The 19,410-nt window shown below is 42.6% G+C and overlaps 1 protein-coding gene across 1 annotated transcript; it reads left to right on the top strand.

Moving 5' to 3' along the window:
* Positions 1-13,803: 13,803 nt before the first annotated feature.
* LOC141198679 (uncharacterized) lies at positions 13,804-16,344 on the top strand. Its single transcript, XM_073663080.1, is given in 3 exon segments — positions 13,804-13,882; positions 14,445-15,809; positions 15,812-16,344. Coding segments are annotated over 3 exon segments (1,539 nt in total). The 3' UTR covers positions 15,907-16,344.
* Positions 16,345-19,410: the final 3,066 nt, after the last annotated feature.

Here is a 19,410-nt window from a genome sequence, read left to right on the forward strand (position 1 = left end):
TAAAAGATTTCATTATCGTGTCAAATTTCTTCTGGATCATAATTATTTCTGCTTTGACAATCAATTTTTTTTTTACGAAGAAGAGGAGTAAGTATGGTTAGCAAATTTTGACTGTCATTGGATTAATGTCCAAATGGGAGGAGCAACACATTTACAATGAGAGCAATATTAACAGGCCAAAAATCATATGGTACGGTCGCTTTATCGACGGCCTCCTCATGACGTGGGGAGACACACAGGAGGAGGCGTTGAAATTTGCAGAAAATCTCAACAACAATGATTTCAATTTGAGATTCACATATTGTTTTGATTCTAGAGAAATACATTTTTTGGATCTTAAATTGAACGGTGACAAATATCTCAATACTGTAAAAATAACCTATAGAAAGGCGACTGCCAGTAACAGTATTCTTACCATCCGCTGCATATCAAGCGCAATATTCCATATGGGGAATTAATTAGGGCGATTGTACGAATAATACTGCGTTTGATATGGAAGCCAGTGAAGTTTATGACAGATTGGCAAAAAGATGTTATCCTGATTGGAATCTTATAAAATTACACAAAATGGTATCGAGCCTAGAACGTAAGGATCTTCTCAAAAATAAGGGGTGAAAAAAAGATTTGGGATGTGAAACTTCTCTACAACTTATAGTCCGCAGTATAACAAAGTGGTGTCCATTATAAAGAAATACATACCAATGTTACACCAGGATCCGGGGCTTAATAAAATTCTTACCAAGGATATTCGGTTTGTGGCTGTGGTACCACCCTGTCCCCCAGTCTTTTCCTGAGTGAAGAGCATAGGCTTTCTGAATCTACTACCTGGTTAAACCTTAGTGTTTTTTTCAAATGCGGAGCGAGCCGCTGTAAAGCGTGTTCACACACAGTGAAAAAGGATACGTTTACCTCACTGCATAATAATCGTATACACAAAATACATGACTTTATTAATTGCAGCACACTCTGGCTTATATACCTTGTTGAATGTATTACATGTAAGATCCAATACATTGGTTGTACTACCGTCCCTTTAATACTACGGATTAGAGGACACATATCTGATGTGGTTAATCCTTTGGCCACAAATATTTCAGCAACGTCAACACATTTCCGAACGTTCCATAAATGAGAAGTTTCAGCACTGAAATTTCAAGACATAGAAAGAGTGTATAGACCTATCCGGGGGGAGGGGAGACCATAGACGCAAACTGCTAAATAGGGAACCATATTGGATTTTTATGTTAGAAACCCGAGTACCCCTTGGATTGAATCTCAGGCAGGATCTAATACTACAATATTAATGACAGTTTTGTTTACGCCTTGGACATGGTATATCGCTAGTTTTTATATTTATTCTATATTTTAATCACAAATATTTTTCTTTTTTCTACATGTCAATGATATTAATTTTAGAGGATAATAATATGTGTCACTAATGGTTTTATTTCCCTTTTGTCTATGCTAATCATACTGACCTCAGAGACTAGTGAGCACATGATAATGTATCTTTAATTACAGCCTACCTTTATATGCTCACTAGAGGAGTGGGAGTATTTAGAAGGACACAAAGATCTGTACAAGGACGTCATGATGGAGGTTCCCCAGCCCCTCACATCACTAGGTAATAGACAGGACTAAATACACACGGCCTATAATTATCTGTATGTAAAGAATTAATTCAGTCCCTGTATGTGCTTCCTCTAGATCTATCCAGTAAGAGGACAACACCAGAGAGATGTCCCCATCCTCTTCTTCCACAGGACTGTAAACAAGAAGATCCCAATATTCCTCAGGATCATCAGGTAGATGGAGAGAAGTTGTCATGAGATCTCCCCTATGATGTGTAGACGGCTGTGAAGGTCTTGTGTTCGGTCTTTATTTATCCACCAGAATTATATGGTTTATACTTGTATAATGAGAACGGTGGAGATGGCAGGATTAGAGCTGATCGTTAGTGATGAGCGAGTGTATTTGTTACAATTCGCTATTTGCACGGATAGTACGGTATTAGGGTTACTAGTTATATTGCGAGTATTTGTGTACTCGCCTCGCTATATTCGGATGTCCCGCCCTACAGTTTTGGCGCCTCCTTTGCAGCCACTAAACATGCTGGGCTTCATAACCAATCACAGTAATGCCGCAGATATCTTGGTTGTGGCATTACTATGATTGGCTGGCCGCCCAGCGTCATAGGGTCTATTTAAGCCCTGCCGCCGCCATTTTGTGCACATTGGATCTGGAGCCTGGATTGTAATAGCCTAGGGAGAGATTGCTGAGCTGCTAGGGAGAGTGTTTAGGCCTCTTGAGAAAACAAAAGCCCTTTTAAGGGCTACCTGCAGTGTATACTAGTTCTGTGTTTAAAGGAGCCACTCACTAGCTCCATAATACCATCAAAAATAGCTCTTTTCAGAGCTGAAGACACACAACAAAGTCAGAGTACTAGGAGGGAGAGATTGTGTGTTCTTCCAGTGTCCATATTAAAACAGCTCTTGTCAGAGGCAAAGCAATATATTTCCAGCACACACAGAAGTAGCATATTGTGCTGCCTTTTTTTTTTTTGCACCGGTCTATTTTCCCTGCTGTTTTAGGGGTCAGTGCCTGCCTTCTGTCCATATTAGTCCACTTAAATAAAGCATTTTGTGCCCTACACAAAGCAGTAGTCCAAACATTTCCTACTGCCTGCTACAAAGCACGCACCAGCCCATTTTAACCACTATTTTGGCTGTGACAGCTAGCTTGGCTTGAGCCATCAACATCTGAAAATCTGTCAACAAAACCCAAAATGCCAAAAAAGCCTGTTGTTAAGGGACGTGGATGTGGTGTTTTCAGTGGTGCGCGAGAAGGCACTCAGTCTGTGTCAGGTCAGAAGAAGCTTGATGCATCCACTATGTTCCTGGAAAAATTTCTCGGTCTGGAACGTAAACGTGTGTGGAGGCCAGAAGAGCGAGAGCAGATTCTGTCTTGGATAGCAGACAAGGCCTCTACACATTTGTCAAGCAGCAACAAATCTTCCACGACCACACAGTTTACTGTGGATACACAGAAGGCTGGCCCATCCAATCCTGAAGCTGGTTCTCCTTCCTCCCGCCATTATCAGTCACAGAAGACATTTGATCCCAAGCTTGGCCACTCCGAGGATCTGTTTAGTACGTATCCTTTGGTTGGCTCTGGATTATCACCGTGCATCATTGAAGAGGGACAAGAGGAGGTGGCATGCTTTGATTCTCAAGTATTTGAGGACCTATGGCCAGAAGAAAGCCTCTTGGAGGAACGTCATTTACTGTCTCCAGAGGTGGAGGCTGATGATGATGAGACACAGTTGCTATCAGGTCAGCCTACAATATCAACTGGGAAGGAGGATGAGATAGAGAACGAGGCGGTCGATGATGAGTCCACTCATCCGACCTGGACTGTTGGCACGCATAGCCATGACAGCAACTGACAGCAACTGCAGGCTGACCTGAGGGTCGTAGTCCGCGCTGCTACCTTCTAGTACTCCATGTCTCTTGCCCATTTTCTCTGTAGTCTCTGCCCTTAAATTAGTTAAATAATAGTGAGGGCCCTACAGTATGAATAAGTGAGGGCACTTATTCATGCTATCAGATCAGCCTACAATGTCAACTGGGAAGGAAGATGAGATGGAAGATGAGGTGGGCGATGATGAGTCTACTGATCCGACCTGGACAGTTGCCATGCATAGCCATGACAGCAACACAGAGGAAGATGGATATGTAGCACCAACACAGGCACCAAGGAGTTGTAGTTCTCCCAGAGTGAGAACTGGGTCAACTATTCCCAAGAGCACCCCCGCTGTGCACCAAGTCAGGGCAAGGGGGCTTTCAGCTGCTGTGTGGAATTTTTTTTCTGAAAGTCATTCAGAGAAAAACATTTGTAGTCTGTAGCATCTGCCATACCAAGTTGAGCAGAGGCCAGGGCCAAGGCAACCTACATACTCACCATCCAAGGCTCAAGTTCGATGCTTGCAAACCTTCTATTCAGGAGACATAAATACAAAACAAAAATCTAGGGTGGAAAGCCCACCCCCAGGATATAGGAGTACTACCGGACTAAGGCACCCTTAAGGAAAAGCCCCTCCAGAGACGGGCCGCCCTCTGGGCACCCAGTCTTTCATTCTCCAGGGAACATACCTTCATCAGTGGCAAAAAGGCTATGTGGCACTCCTTTATTGTTTTGGGTGCCCAGATAGGATTCCACTCCGTACGTAAGAAAAAAAAAATGAACCTGGCACTCCAAGATATGGTAAAAAGATTTTTTTAGGAATTTATTTACATGATTTTTCAAAATTAATTTGACGTTTTGGTCTCATACGGCCTTCCTCAGAACTGTAAATTAATCAGCAAATATAATGTGACTATAAATCACATTCTCAAAATATACAACATAACAATCAATTTGTATCCAGTTTGTATAGTAAGTGCATATTACCTATACAAAAAGAAATATATAATAGATGAGAGCAATTCATGATATGGAGGACAATGGGTAAATACATTTAGAGTGATTTACAGACATATAACTATACATTGGAGGTATCAACAAGAAATTGGAATACATGTCATCGTTATAAGGATGCTGCCCAGTGGATGCATAGAGGATCAATCAACTTCTGTAAGAGAGAGGGGAATAGCGCAAATCCCTATAACTATGCACACTACCACACTAGAACGTATGTGCAGGACCTCAACAGCTGAATATTACTCACCAAAGTCACTGAAGAAAAGGGCATAAATGTAGTGGCGCTAAATGGAGAGGAGCACGATAGTGCTGTGAGAGATGCGCTGTGGGACTAGGACCCTGAGCGAAGTATGTCGCCACTAGGCGCCATGTTGGTGAGCTAACGGTAGGGTCAATTGGTGTATAATGTGACATGTCACCGGAAATGACGCACCAGATAAGAATTATCACTATAAGGCGCCTTATTGGTGGATGTGAAGTTCAGAGTGCAACATACAAAGAGTGATGCGCTTGACAGCATGATAAGGGGTATCTTTCATACGCTAATCAGGAACTGGAATATAATTAAACTACCAAAACAAACACTGCTTGAATAAAGAAATAATAGAATAAGGGAAGGAATTCAGATATAAACAGAATTTAGCAAAAAGGAAGTTTGTAGGAAAAAATAAGAAAAAATAAAAGATAAAACAAAAGAAAGTAAAAAAGATGAAATAAGAAAAATAATAATGAGAAAAAAAATAGTAAAAATGAAAAAATAAATTATAATAGAAAAAATATAAAAATGAAAATAAAAATGAAAATAAAAATAAAATATAAAAAAATAAGAATAAAAATAACAAAAAAGAAAAATGGAAATTTTTTTATTGTTACCAGAATATTATCATACCAGTTAATTTGACGTGGAGGATGGAACTCAGTTTAAGCGGCTCTGTTAGAAAAATTAAAGAAAAAAAAGGTCATTAGATAAAACGCAGAATTTAATAATCCATATTCAATCCCCTAGGTTCCAGAGTATCTAATTTGTGTATCCAGAAGGATTCGCGACGTTTCAGTATTTTAATTCTGTTTCCGCCTCCCTTGGAGCTGGTATATGCTCAAGGACCTGAAATTTTAATTGAGCTATATTGTGTTTCTTCTGCTCAAAGTGACGTGGAATAGGCAAATAAGTTTTAACGCATTGAATACTCGATTTGTGCTCTGATATGGGGTCTCGTAAATGCTGGTTGGTTTCTCCAACATAGATGAGACCGCACGGACACTTTATAGCATAGACTACAAAGGATGAGTCGCACGTGAAGAAGCCTTTCAAGTTGATAGCTTCCCCCGTATGGGGGTGAAAGAATTTGTCACCCTTCTGAACATTGCTACACTTCGGACAATGCAAGCAAGGGAACCTTCCCTTATTGGGGGTATTCAGAAATGTTTGTCTAGAGAGTATCTTTCTAGCGCCAATGTCTGCCTGTACCAGTCTATCTCGAAGGTTATTAGGTCGCCAAAAACGTGGCAGAAAGGGTGATTTAAATTCTTCAATTGTAGGGTAACTATCCTGTAGTATGTGCCAGAACTTACATGTGTATCTTATACCTAAATCTGTGAAATGTATGTATAAAAGGTATTCTTTTCCCTGTTCGTTCCCTATTGATTATGTTTTATATTTTGAGAATGCATTATATATTCACATTATATTTTGCTGATTAATTTACAGTTCTGATGAAGGCTGTATGAGGCTGAAACGTTATATTAATTTTGAAGAATCATGTAAATAAATTCCTAAAAAATCTTTTCACCATATCTTGGAGTGCCAGGTACCTTCACCAGGTCACCTAGGATGTTCCTACAAACTTCATCTACAGGGAGGTGACGCGCCCCCTGGGCCTGTGTTGTGGATGCACGTGTGCGGGAGTACCCGGAGCCGGATCGCTGGGGGTTGTAGTCTTCCGTGGCGGTGACCCGGTCCGTGCCCAGGGCGATCAAACCAGTGGCAGTCTCAGTGTTATAATAAGTGTCCGACTACGCCACCCGTGGATTGCGGTCAGTGCGGACCGCCGCTGCAAGGCAGACCGCTGGGGCTGATGGTGTATGCAGCTGAGGTAGTGTGACTCCCCACGGGAAGAGTGCAGCCCCAGGGCAGAGAATGTGGATGATGGGGGTGATGGTGCACGAGCGCAGCAGCAATTACTCAGAGTCTTTGCAGTGCAGTTCAGGGTCTTTACTGGTGATAAGAAGGCAGACCCTCCCGGGAGTACTGGCTGGTATAAAGGGGGCCTGGTCAGTCTGCGAGCAAGCAGGAGTTCCCCTGGCCAGGTGGAGTTGTAGGCCTCCCCGTTTATCTGCACTCTTCCTGGCTACCCTGCTGTAAGCGGTTACAAGTAGCCCACGTCCCTGAGTATACCGTGTGGTGCTCACCCGTATGGCTGGTGACTTGGGGCCTTCTGTTAGCCTCCGCTCCTGGATGGCGGCGCTGGTCCCTTCTTTGTGACTGAGCCTCCGGGCTTCTAAGGCCAGAGGACCTGGAATCCCCTGCCGGCTGGTTTCTGCTGCTGGGTGTATATCAGTCCCCACAGCCTCGGACTCCGGTGTCCGGTTACTAATTTCTTCTGCCAGGGCAAGCTATATCTCTGCTTCCAGCCCCTGGTCTTCTTCTACTGCTCCTACAGAGCTCCTGTTGTAACTCTCCCTCTCCAGGCTCTGACTGACCTAATCCCGCCCCAGACCCGGTTTATAAGGGCAGATTCCTCCCCTCCCAGGTCTGGGCGGGCGGTGTTGCATGCTTAGGGCTCCTGACCAGAGAAACCTCCCACTTGCTCTCAGACATAATAATTCTATTACTGTGGCAACCAGACCCCTGGGGTGCCACAGAGGATTTTACACTGCGTCGAAATTAAAACTCGTGCATTCCACGTGAAATACCTGACCACTACACTTACTATGAATAAAGTGGTTCGGTCCCTTCTCCCAAGTTCTCCGAACGCTCCATAGGCCCACCCGGCATAGGACAGAGTAGCCAGCTACGGCCAACCAATGGAAGCTCCGACCCTGTTATACACCTCTGTATTAAAGGGATAATGAAGCAGGAAGTGCTCCATGCTTTCCAGCATGTTAGCGCAAGCCTCACGGGGGCAATTCCTGTCCTCGGAGCTCCTGTACTTCAAATTGCCCCTTACACACAGCTTACCTTGGATGCAGCTCCAAGTCAAGTCCCAGTACTTCCTGGGGATCCTGCTAGAATTTAACAAACTCAACCCAACCTCCCGACTTGGGCAGTCCTTGAGGACCAATGGACTCTGAAAATGAGAAAGCAAGACCCTCCTATCAAAGAGTTTCCTCGGGAGGGACCTCACCTCCCACATTCCCAGACCCCGGGGTAACACAAGCCGGGAGATGCCCATGCGGTGTGCGAAGATCCTTCAATCTTCCCCTGTCTCCCATTCCTGGAAGAAAGGCTGAAACCATCCCTTGTAAGATAATACCCACAGAGGAGCCCTCTACTTCCAGAGGTTTGCCATGTTAACTTTCAAGAAGGTGTTCACTAGGAACACCACGAGGTTCACCATATACAACCACCTTAGTCTCCTCAAGCTTGACTAGGCTCTGGCAAGAAACAAATGCTGCCCAGGCAGATTAGCAAGGGGAGTAGGAAAGCTTTGCACAGGCCAACCCTCTTCCTCAGAGTCAAAGACCAACCCTTCCATTGGTCCACTCTTTGGGCGACATCTTTGATTCTGCCTTCCCAGTTTTTCATGGGGTAAGCACCCTGGCCGAAAACAGTGCCCAGGACTTTGGAGTGTTCTTGGGGTTCGGGGAGGGTGTCCGGAAGATCAAACCCGGGATCTCCGCCTCCCAGCAAGAGACTTTCACACTTATCCTGGTTGACCTTGGACTCGGATGCCTCCGAGTAGCGCTCCACTTCTGACATCACCACCATTGCCTCCTCTTGCGAATAAATAAAGACAGTGACATCATCCACGTAGGCAGGCCACTACCCTCAGGATAGCCTCTGGCGCTACCCTGCCCATCCGCACCCCTGCCAACGATCCACAATCGATCCTTCTGAGGAAGGGATCAATTGCAAAAGCATAAAGGAAAGGGCTAAGAGGACAGCCCTGATGGACACAAGATTCTGCCCTGAAAGGTTGTCCAATCCACCCATTTACCAGAGGGAAAGTCTCAACCCCTGCATACAAGGTCTTAAGCCAGTCCATAAACCCTCCAGGCTGACCATACCTCAAAAGAGTGGACCAGAGCTACTCATGGTTAACCCAATTAAAGGCTTTTGCCTGATCCAGGGTCAGCAAGAACTCCTTCCAAAGGCCTGCCCTGCCTTGCTCCACGGCCTCTCGGACAACAGGAACAGCACTAAAAGAGCTACGGCCAGGAACGCAACAGTGCTGAGCCTCTGAAAGGAGCCGAGGTGCAAACTTCACCAGCCCGTTGAAAAGTATCTTAGCCAAAATCTCCATGTCCACATTGAGAAGTGCTATAAGACGCCAATTCTCAATGCATGACGGATCCTTAACCTTCGACAAAATGATCAAAGCTGACCTCCTTAATGATCTCGGCAGAGTGCCCGAGGACAGACACTCATTAAACACCTGAGTCAAGAGAGGGACTAAATAGTCCCTAAAGGTCCTACAGAACTCGGATGTTAAGCCATCCGGACCTGGCGACTTTTTGGGTCTAAGCCCATCGATCAACAGCCTCACTTCCTCTTCAGCTTTGAGTACTGCACCAACCTCGTGAGTGGTGATCAGGCTGTTATCAGCATAACCATCCCACTGCTGTGTCTCTTGGAACAATCACTGCATAATCTCAAAGAGGAAGCTTTGAGTGCCCAGCATGTTGGTATGGAGCCAGATTTCCCAATGGGTGTTACTACCCTGCCCAGCCAATATTCTGAGGTAAGAATGGGTGATGAGGAGGAAGATGAGGAGGGAGAGGACTTGTTTTTCTGTGCTACCGAGGGACTCGTAATGCTACAGAGGGGACACCCAACCCAAGCTTCATGTCTGTCCAGGCTGGATCTGCTGGAGGAGGAGTTGAGTCAGCGTGAGGAGAGGATGGGTACTTTTTCTACTGTTGAGGACACAGAACATTTGCCTTTTTGCAGCTTGGCCCAGATGGCACAGTTCATGTGTAAGTGTCTGTGGCAAGACCCTCGCGTGATACACTTTTTATCCAACAACCTATACTGCTTGGCCACCTTTCTCGATACACGGTACAAGGAGAAATTTCCTTCTCTCCTTTTGGAGTCACCAAAGAGTTTTACAATGGAATTGTTTAAGAGGGCCATTGTAGATCAGTTGCTGAAAACATCACCCTCAGACCATGCTGGTGGCAGAGGTACCAGCTCATTTCAACACCAAGGGATAATGGGGAGATACACGAACACCAGCTCAAACGGAGGTGGGGGGAAAATGTGCACAAATTTGGCAATTTTCAATAAACCAACACAACAGCAAGGGTATATGTGCCTGTAGCAATGCCAAGGAGGGATAAGTTGCAGAACATGGTCAAGGGTTACTTAAGTGACCTAACGTGTGTCCTTTCTGACTCTTCAGTTCCTTTTAATAATTGGGTGTCTAAACTGAACACTTGGCCCGAACACTCCTTATTTGCTTTGGAGGTGCTGGCCTGCCCAGCTGCTAGTGTGGTGTCTGAGCGTGTTTTCAGTTCCGCTGGGGAAATCATCACTGACAGGCGCACACGCCTCTTCACGGAAAATGCAGACAGACTTACTCTGATTAAATTCAACAAGGACTGGATATCTCCACAGTTTGTAATCCCTCCAGATGACAGCAAGCCAACCTAAATTCACCAAAAATGCAGATTAATGCTACTGCTGTTAACGTCACCCCCTTCCCATAAAAACCAGATTCCTTCCTCCGTCAACCATGACTCAGCCCATGGGGCTAATCTTTTCAAACCCTATGCACATTGTACAGTGGACAAACCAGGACCGTATTCCTACTCCAGCCTAACTACTATTTGTGATTGGAGGCCCTTGGGATGGTGGCTTCCTATGTCAACCATGACTCGGCCCATAGGGCTAATTTTTACAAACCCTATGCAGATTGTGCAGTGGACAAACCAGGACAGTATTCCTACTCCAGCCTAATTACTATTTGTGATTGGAGGCCCTTGTGATGATGGCTTCCTGCATCAACCATGACTCAGCCCATAGGGCTAATTTTTACAAACCCTATGCACATTGTGCAGTGGACAAATCTGAAATGTACAGTGGTCCTACCAAACTAATATTTGTCATTGAAGGCCCTTGTCACAGGTTGTGCCACATTGTGACGGAGATAGCGGATACATATTCAATAGAAATTTACACTGACTGTTGATGACCGACTGATGGCCCTCAGAAAACTTGAATTGAGGGCCACAACTACTACAGTACTCCATCGTAGATAATGTTTGACAAGGGAGGCCCTTGTCAAGGAATCTCCCTGCTCCTATGACACAGCCCCCAGGAGTAATTTTTGGAAATACAATGCATATACTGCACTGGACCAAGTAGTACAGTATCAAGAAGACTTCTCTTCCTATATAATCTGGGGAATATTGATAATCAAAATCTCTGAGCCATTTGGAGAAGCTTCTCCAACCCATCCTGGAGGGATATATCCTTTGTCCATTGACTTGCACAAGTGTTATATTTGAGCTCGTCATCCAGTTGACTAGTGCAGCTTTATTTTTCCGGTTCACTGAGTTCAGCCATACCTGAGGATCGCAGGCCGCACTCACTGATACCTTCTAGTTCTCCATGTCTCTAGGCCTTTTTCTTTGTAGTCTCTGCTCTTAAATGAGTTAAATAATAGAGTGCGGGCCCTACAATATGAATAAGTGAGGACACTCTCAAATGTACACAAGAGGGACCTCCAAAATCTCTAGAGGAGTGCACTTCAAATGTATGTTACATGGCCACACGAGGGCTCTCACAAAACTCAGCTTTCCTGCCTACTGCAAGGCCTCTGAACATTTGAATTTAGGGCCGCAGTATCACATGGTGGAGGAGGAGGAGAGTCAAACCCAACGCTACAATGGGCACATTGTAAACTGCTATTGAATATGTATTCCACTATCTGAGTGTCAATGATGGAGGGACCGCCCAAATGTCTAAGTAACAGCTGTCCCTCCAAATCGCATGTTACAGAGCCGCCTGAGGCCTCTCAGGTCAAAGATCTACATACTTACTGATGCGTTCTAGCTGTGCTTCTAAAGTGCTGGGGAATAGCGAACTGAAAAATGATTTATGACAGAGGGACCTACAAAATGTATAAGTCAGGGCCCTCCCAATTTTAAAAAGCGAAAAAAAGCGACAGCAGTATGTGTGAACAAAGGCTAAAAGGAATATTTTTTTTGGGCTTCTCTGGTTTATTTAGCCTTATATACAAGTGATTGTGCAGGGAAAACTGTTTCTTAACCTTTTTGGCCTGTTAAATGCAATTTAGGTTAGGTTTGGTAGTTGTTCTTGTGTGTCTGTAAAAGTGGCGTAAAACTGCGACAAACTTATTCCCAGAAACCATATGCGAGTCAGAAATGCATGCAGGCACATTCTCCAGGCTCTTCTAATTCTGCATCCATTTCAGCCTTTTCCTCAGGCCCCCAGTCCCCTTTGTGTAGGGTCTAGCAGAAAATTACTCGCATTTCCCATTGACTTACATTGTACTCGCTATTCGGAACGAATACGCGATTATCACTAAGTACTCGTTACGAGTATAGCGATTACGAAAATTCCGGTGCTCGCTCATCACTACTGATCATAGATGTGACTTCTCCATCTGTCTGGGATTTATACAATATTTGTTTCAGGGTGAAGATCTGACCCATATTAATACTACAGAGACATATGTGAGGGGTGATGAGCGGTGTAAAGAGGAGATTCTTACAGATTACCATCCAGGTGAGTAGTAACCACTAAATGCAGAGAAGTCACAGATTCTTCTCATTCACTAGCTGTGGCTGGTTTACTGGTCATGTAGTCCAGCTGTATCACAATAGTGTGATCACTATTTTGCATCTATACTAAACAATCTCCTCCACCAAAAACTGTTCAAATGATTTTGGACATTGAAACTCCTTTTCTATAGAACTTACAACCTGGAAGATCCAACTACCAACTGAAATTAGAAGAGCCTGACTGTTACCTGCCCAGATCTGTAAACTACCAATCCAAATGACAGCATATGTAGAAAGTGCTGACAAGTTAGAAAATCACTTGAAGAAAAATATTATGATGTGCCTGTGAGAGAAAGTGGAGGGTCATGATGCTGTTGGCTTCCTAAAACCCTGATATCTTTTTAGATGAATCTACCTTCTCTCCCTTTATGTGCCGCTGAATGTGCTGATATGGTCCCTACAAGACCAGGTCCAGTGTTTATGACAAAACCTCGCTTTTATGATCGGCAACATAAACGTGCAGTGAGGGCCAAGTATAGATTGCTGTATAATAAGAGAGTTTCCCTTTACCTTTACTTTCCAATTTCTTTTTAAACCAAATTACTTCAAATAGATAAAGTATACAAAAAAACATTACACCTGTGCCATGATATATCTCTAATCTGTGAGTGGCTGATGGCTGTAAAAATTTTTATTCATGCCTGCAGGAGATATGTTGGCATGACTCGAGCCCTGGTTTCATGAATTCACTCCACGTCATAAATTATATTATCGATCCTAAAGAATTTAGATGCAATTTATCCTGAAATGGGGGCACTAATACTTTCTCTACTCTTCTGGTCAGGACTTATAGTAGCTCCAACAGTCTACCATAAATAAGTGCAACTCTGGTTTAGTGTTGGCGTTCCCCCCCAAACATACATTCTTGTTGGGGATGTAACGTGTTTTTTTATTGTCTTTTTTTTTACAGGTTCATTCTGTATGATAGTTTGATTGTGGTGGGATTGTGGGATTGGCCTGCCTCACTTATGTGAGTCTGTAACTCCCTGGTAGTCTTTCAAAAAAGGTCTCCATTGTCTCTTCCAAATGCCCGAGTTCTAAATTTAAGACACCTCAGCTCTGCACTATTACAAAAAGTTCTCATTAAATGTATATTTCTTCTTGATACTCATCTGACAGAAAATATTGGCCCTTACTATAGTTTGAATTGCCAGGAGCTACCAGGTAGCATACTCTAATTATCCCAGGGAGGTTTCACCATTAGTTATTCTTTTTTTTTTCAATCTTTTCATTAGATGTGTTATTGTCTATAGTCAAAGTTTTGCCCATCATCCTTTAACCCCTGTACATGGATCTGTACTTACACAAAGACCCCTAGGCTTGGACTTGGTGTTGCCTGCTGTTCTGTGGTGTGAGATGACAAGAATAGTCAGGGTTCTGGATCAGAACCAGGAGGACAGAGAAAATACAAATTCAGTAGACACAATAGTAGTCAGTAAACGGGCTGGGATCACAAGAAGAAATTTTAAAAAAAATGCACAACACGGGAGCTGAACACAGTGGACTGAACCAGCAGAGAACAAGGCTGTATCAGGCAGCTTCCGGCATTATGCATGAGCTTTAGTAGGGTGTAGTGTTTTCCATTTGAGTTAAGTAGTGAGCAGATTTGACTTTGGAAGAGCGGATTTTGCCGGATTGGTTTATGGAAGCCATGTTGCTTTTCAAAAGTTTTTGAGCCACTAATGATGTGCAAATCTCTGTTTTTCCATTGATAGATGATGGACCTGAGTGGGGGCTTGTTTTTTGTGAGATAAGTAGAAATTTTTATTGGTATCATTTTCGCATATTTCATATTTGGGAAGCAGAATGAACAAACAGTTGAACACCTCGCTCTACTGGTTCATGTTATGAGGTTTTCTATTAGACTGTCATTGTCTTGGTGAATGATTCAATATTTTTACATAACTTGCCATTTGTACCAACAGTTTAAGTAGAAATGTTCAAAAATATAAATTTCAAGAATATTTTATTCAAATTTAATATCTTTTTTTACTTAGATGACTGTACTAGGAGATCAGAGGGACAGCTGACATCTTCAATTTTCAAATCAGATGAGCTTGAGATCTCAAAGGATACAATTGAAGATAATGCTATTACTCCAAATATACCATCATCCCTTCACAGCAAAGATGGGTCATCTGATCCTTTGAAACAGGTCCTATCTTCTGATTCATTACCGGCTACTAAGGAAAATCAAAGTCACAAAATAAGCATTAGAAAACGAACTGCTCCTAGAGCTAAGAAGCCAATTGCACAGTCAGAATATGGAAATAGTTTTCCCCTCAAAAAGTTTTTTCTTAAACATCAAAAAATTCACACAGCAAAGAATAGATTTTCTTGTTTCAAGTGTATGAAATGTTTTAGCGAGAAAGCAAATCTTCTTAGACACCAAAGAACTCACACAGGGGAGAAGCCTTTTTCCTGTTCAGAATGTGGGAAGTGCTTTAACCAGAAATCCGATCTTGTTACACATCAGAGAACTCACACTGGGGAGAAGCCTTTTTCATGTTCAGAATGTGGGAAATGTTTTTTCCGGAAAGCTCATCTTGTTACACATCAGAGAATTCACACAGGGGAGAAGCCTTTTTTCTGTTCAGAATGTGGGAAATGTTTTAACCGGAAATCAGATCTTGTTACACATCACAGAACTCACACAGGGGAGAAGCCTTTTTCATGTTCAGAATGTGGGAAATGTTTTTTCCGGAAATCGCATCTTGCTACACATCAGAGAACTCACACAGGGGAGAAGCCTTTTTCATGTTCAGAATGTGGGAAATGTTTTATCCAGAAATCAGATCTTGTCGCACATCAGAGAACTCATACAGGGGAGAAGCGTTTTTCATGTTCTGAATGTGGGAAATGTTTTAACCAGAAATCAGATCTTGTTAGACACAAGAGAACTCACACAGGGGAGAAGCCTTTTTCATGTTCTGAATGTGGGAAATATTTTTCCGATAAATCAAGTCTTATCAAACATCAGAGAACTCACACAGGGAAGATGCCTTTTTCATGTTCAGAATGTTGGAAATGTTTTAACCAGAAATCAGATCTTGTTAGACACACGAGAACTCACACAGGGGAGAAGCCTTTTTCATGTTCTGAATGTGGGAAATATTTTTCCGATAAATCAAGTCTTATCAAACATCAGAGAACTCACACAGGGGAGAAGCCTTTTTCATGTTCAGAATGTGGGAAATATTTTAACAACAAATCAGCTCTTGCTAGACATCAGATAACTCACACAGGGGAAAAGCCTTCTTCATGTACAGAATGTGGGAAATGTTTTAACCAGAAATCAAATCTTCGTAGTCACCAGCGAACTCACACAGGGGAGAAGCCTTAATCATGTTCAGAATGTGGAAATTTTTTAACTGGAAAGCGCATCTTGATAGACATCAGAGAAGTCACAGAGGGGAGACGCCTTTTTTATATCATCAATGTGGAAAATGTTTTATTTGAAAAGACACACTTTTAGCAAGAAAAAATCTTGCTAAAAAATGAGTGCGTCCCATAGACTGGAGGTAACTTCCTATGACCGAGAACAATGACACAGTGTCCTTTCTGATCAGTGAAAGAACTGCTATCTCCTCAAGCCCCACACTTATCTAACTGGTGCAGGGGAGGAGAGGAATGTACCGGGACCTGTACAGAGGCTGCACATACTGACTGAGTAGCTGAAGAACCTAGCTCATGGACCTTTCAGATCATATAACACTGTTTTACATATTTTTAAAAGTCAGGTTCCGTTATGAACTGAGTAATTTCTTAATGAGTTTGACCTCCTGAATTCAAATTGGACAATGAGTTTTCCTTTTACTGCTACATATAGTTATATGAAAAAGTTTGGGCACCCCTATTAATCTTAAGCTTAATGTTTTATAAAAATTGGTGTTTTTGCAACAGCTATTTCAGTTTGATATATGTAATAACTGTTGGACAGAGTAATGTTTCTGCCTTGAAATGAGGTTTATTGTACTAACAGAAAATGTGCAATCTGCATTCAAACAAAATTTGACAGGTGCATAAGTATGGGCACCCTTATCATTTTCTTGTTTTAAATACTCCTACCTACTTTTTACTGACGTACTAAAGCACTTTGTTTGGTTTTGTAACCTCATTGAGCTTTGAACTTCATAGCCAGGTATATGCAATCATGAGAAAAGCTACTTAAAGTGGCCACTTGCAAGTTGTTCTCCTGTTTGAATCTCCTCTGAAGAGTGGCATCATAGGCTCCTCAAAACAACTGTCAAATGATCTGAAAACAAAGATTATTCAACATAGTTGTTCAGGGGAAGGATACAAAAAGCTGTCTCAGAGATTTAACCTGTCAGTTTCCACTGTGAGGAACATAGTAAGGAAATGGAAGAACACAGGGACAGTTCTTGTTAAGGCCAGAAGTGGCAGGCCAAGAAAAATATCAGAAAGGCAGAGAAGAATGGTGAGATCAGTCAAGGACAATCCTCAGACCACCTCCAGAGAGCTGCAGCATCAACTTGCTGCAGATGGTGTCACTGTGCATCGGTCAACTATACAACGCACTTTGCACAAGGAGAAGCCGTATGGGAGAGTGATTCGAAAGAAGACGTTTCTGCAAGCACGCCACAAACAGAGTCTGCTGAGGTATGCAAAAGCACATTTGGAGAGGCCAATTTCTTTTTGGAAGAAGGTCCTGTGGACTGATGAAACCAAGATTGAGTTGTTTGGTCATACAAAAAGGCGTTATGCATGGCGGCAAAAAAAACACAGCAGTCCAAGAAAAAACACTTGCTACCCACAGTAAAATTTGGTGGAGGTTTCGTCATGCTTTGGGGCTGTGTGACCAATGCCGGCACTGGGAATCTTGTTGAAGTTGAGGGACGCATGGATTCCACTCAGTATCAGCAGATTCTTGACAATAATGTTCAAGAATCAGTGATAAAGTTGAAGTTACGCAGGGGATGGATCTTTCAGCAAGCCAATGATCCAAAACACCGTTCCAAATCTACTCAGGCATTCATGCAGAGGAACAATTACTATGTTCTGGAATGGCCATCCCAGTCCCCAGACCTGAATATCATTGAATATCTGTGGGATCATTTGAAGAGGGCTGTCCATGCTCGGCGACCATCAAACTTTACTGAACTGGAATTGTTTTGTAAAGAGGAATAGTCAAAAATACCTTCATCCAGGATCCAGGAACTCCTTAAAAGCTACAGGAAGCAACTAGAGGCTGTTATTTTTGCAAAATGAGTATCTACTAAATATTAATGTCACTTTTCTGGTGAGGTGCCCATACTTATGCACCTGTCAAATTTTGTTTGAATGCAGATTGCACATTTTCTGTTAGTATAATAAACCTCATTTCAAGGCAGAAACATTACTGTGTCCAACAGTTATTACATATATCAAACTGAAATAGCTGTTGCTAAAACACCAATTTTTATAAAACATTCAGCTTAAGATTAATAGGGGTGCCCAAACTTTTTCATATAATTGTATAATTAATAATAAAAGTTTCAGTACTTTGAAACATTATTATTTTTGTAAATATACAGATGCAGAATATTGTTATGCCAATTTTCTGATATTTATTTAGAGAAAACTTAGCAACAATTCGAATAACTAAAACCTGTCTAAACCCTATTGCGAATTTTAAACAGCTACAGAAATTGCATTACGAAGTTAGTCCTCATTCAGTGACGACTGTTTTTTGCTTGTTTCTTGTACTCCTGTATCGGATCATCTCTTAAAATTATACAACAGTAATCTGCAAGCATTGATGGATTTCATTTTCCTTGATATCTTTTCTCCATAGCTGCAATATCTTGGTTACATCTGTCACCATCCTCATCTCTCACAATGCCACAGTTTGGTGTAAGAAAAGTCTAGAATGTAAGAAATTAATCATTAAGGACATGTTACAGCCAAGATCCTTATATGTTTTGAGGAGAAATAACACCAACTCTTCATAGTTACTGTATCTGCTCAAGTTTCCCAAAAAGTTAGTTACCACAAATGCAAATATAAATCATACAGCCTTTTCCTTGCCCTGCAACAAATGAAGAAACTCCTCATCTTGAAGAAGCTTACGAATCTGTATTCCAATAAAGACTCCCTCTATTATATTTTTTTCACTTAACCTTGGAAAGTTATCAATCAGATGCATGAATGCTTTTACATTTTTATCCATAGCCTTTACAAAGTTCTTCATGAGGCCCAACTTGATAAGATTTTGTTACCACCATTGCCTAGGTGGGTCCTCAACTTCTGGATGCAGGACAGTTTACTCCCTTGCTGAAGTGAATGTTGGAGAGGCCAGTCCCTTTTTTTTGTAGCAATATTCTCTTGCACGACTATCCCACTCACACAGACAACAGCAGTACTTTTGTGCAACAACCCTGACAACATATGTGAACAAGCAGATGTAGGAGCTCCTGCCGAGCATCTAGCTATTTATCCAATATAGGACCTGACGACCATCCTGAAAATCGTCATACATCTACCAGTTAACCTTCTGAGTGTGTAGGTACTTTGCTCCAGGGGGAAAAAATGACTAGGAAAAGCCACATGAAGACTGCGGGAGAAGCAAGCTGTCAGCTCCAGGATGACACCACGGTCGTCATGCTGGAGACAGATTGAGCAGGGGAGACGAGGAGGAGGGAAGTGGTGGCCAGGCTGTAGCAATTTGCCTGCACAGAAACACAGGTCTCAGCAGGTGCCAGTGGCCTTCTTATAGCAGCTACTCCACACCTGTGCACGGGCTCCAAGTGGAGGAGTTGGGTGTGCAGGAGATGGGAGAGGCAGCCGCGTTGAAGGGGATGAAAAGACCACAAAATGGCATGTGGCACAATACTCACTGCCCCACAGCCTAATCTGTACCAATGGGACATACAAGTACCTGGGGAACCTACTTTAAAAGATGTTTTCATTGCAGTGGTACATTGTAAATTCTCTCCATCTGCTTTCAATGTACATTTTTGTGGT

Source organism: Phyllobates terribilis, unplaced genomic scaffold (assembly GCF_046119375.1).
Source record: "Phyllobates terribilis strain yellow unplaced genomic scaffold, ASM4611937v1 Scaffold_99__1_contigs__length_5935540, whole genome shotgun sequence".
Lineage (NCBI taxonomy): Eukaryota > Metazoa > Chordata > Amphibia > Anura > Dendrobatidae > Phyllobates > Phyllobates terribilis.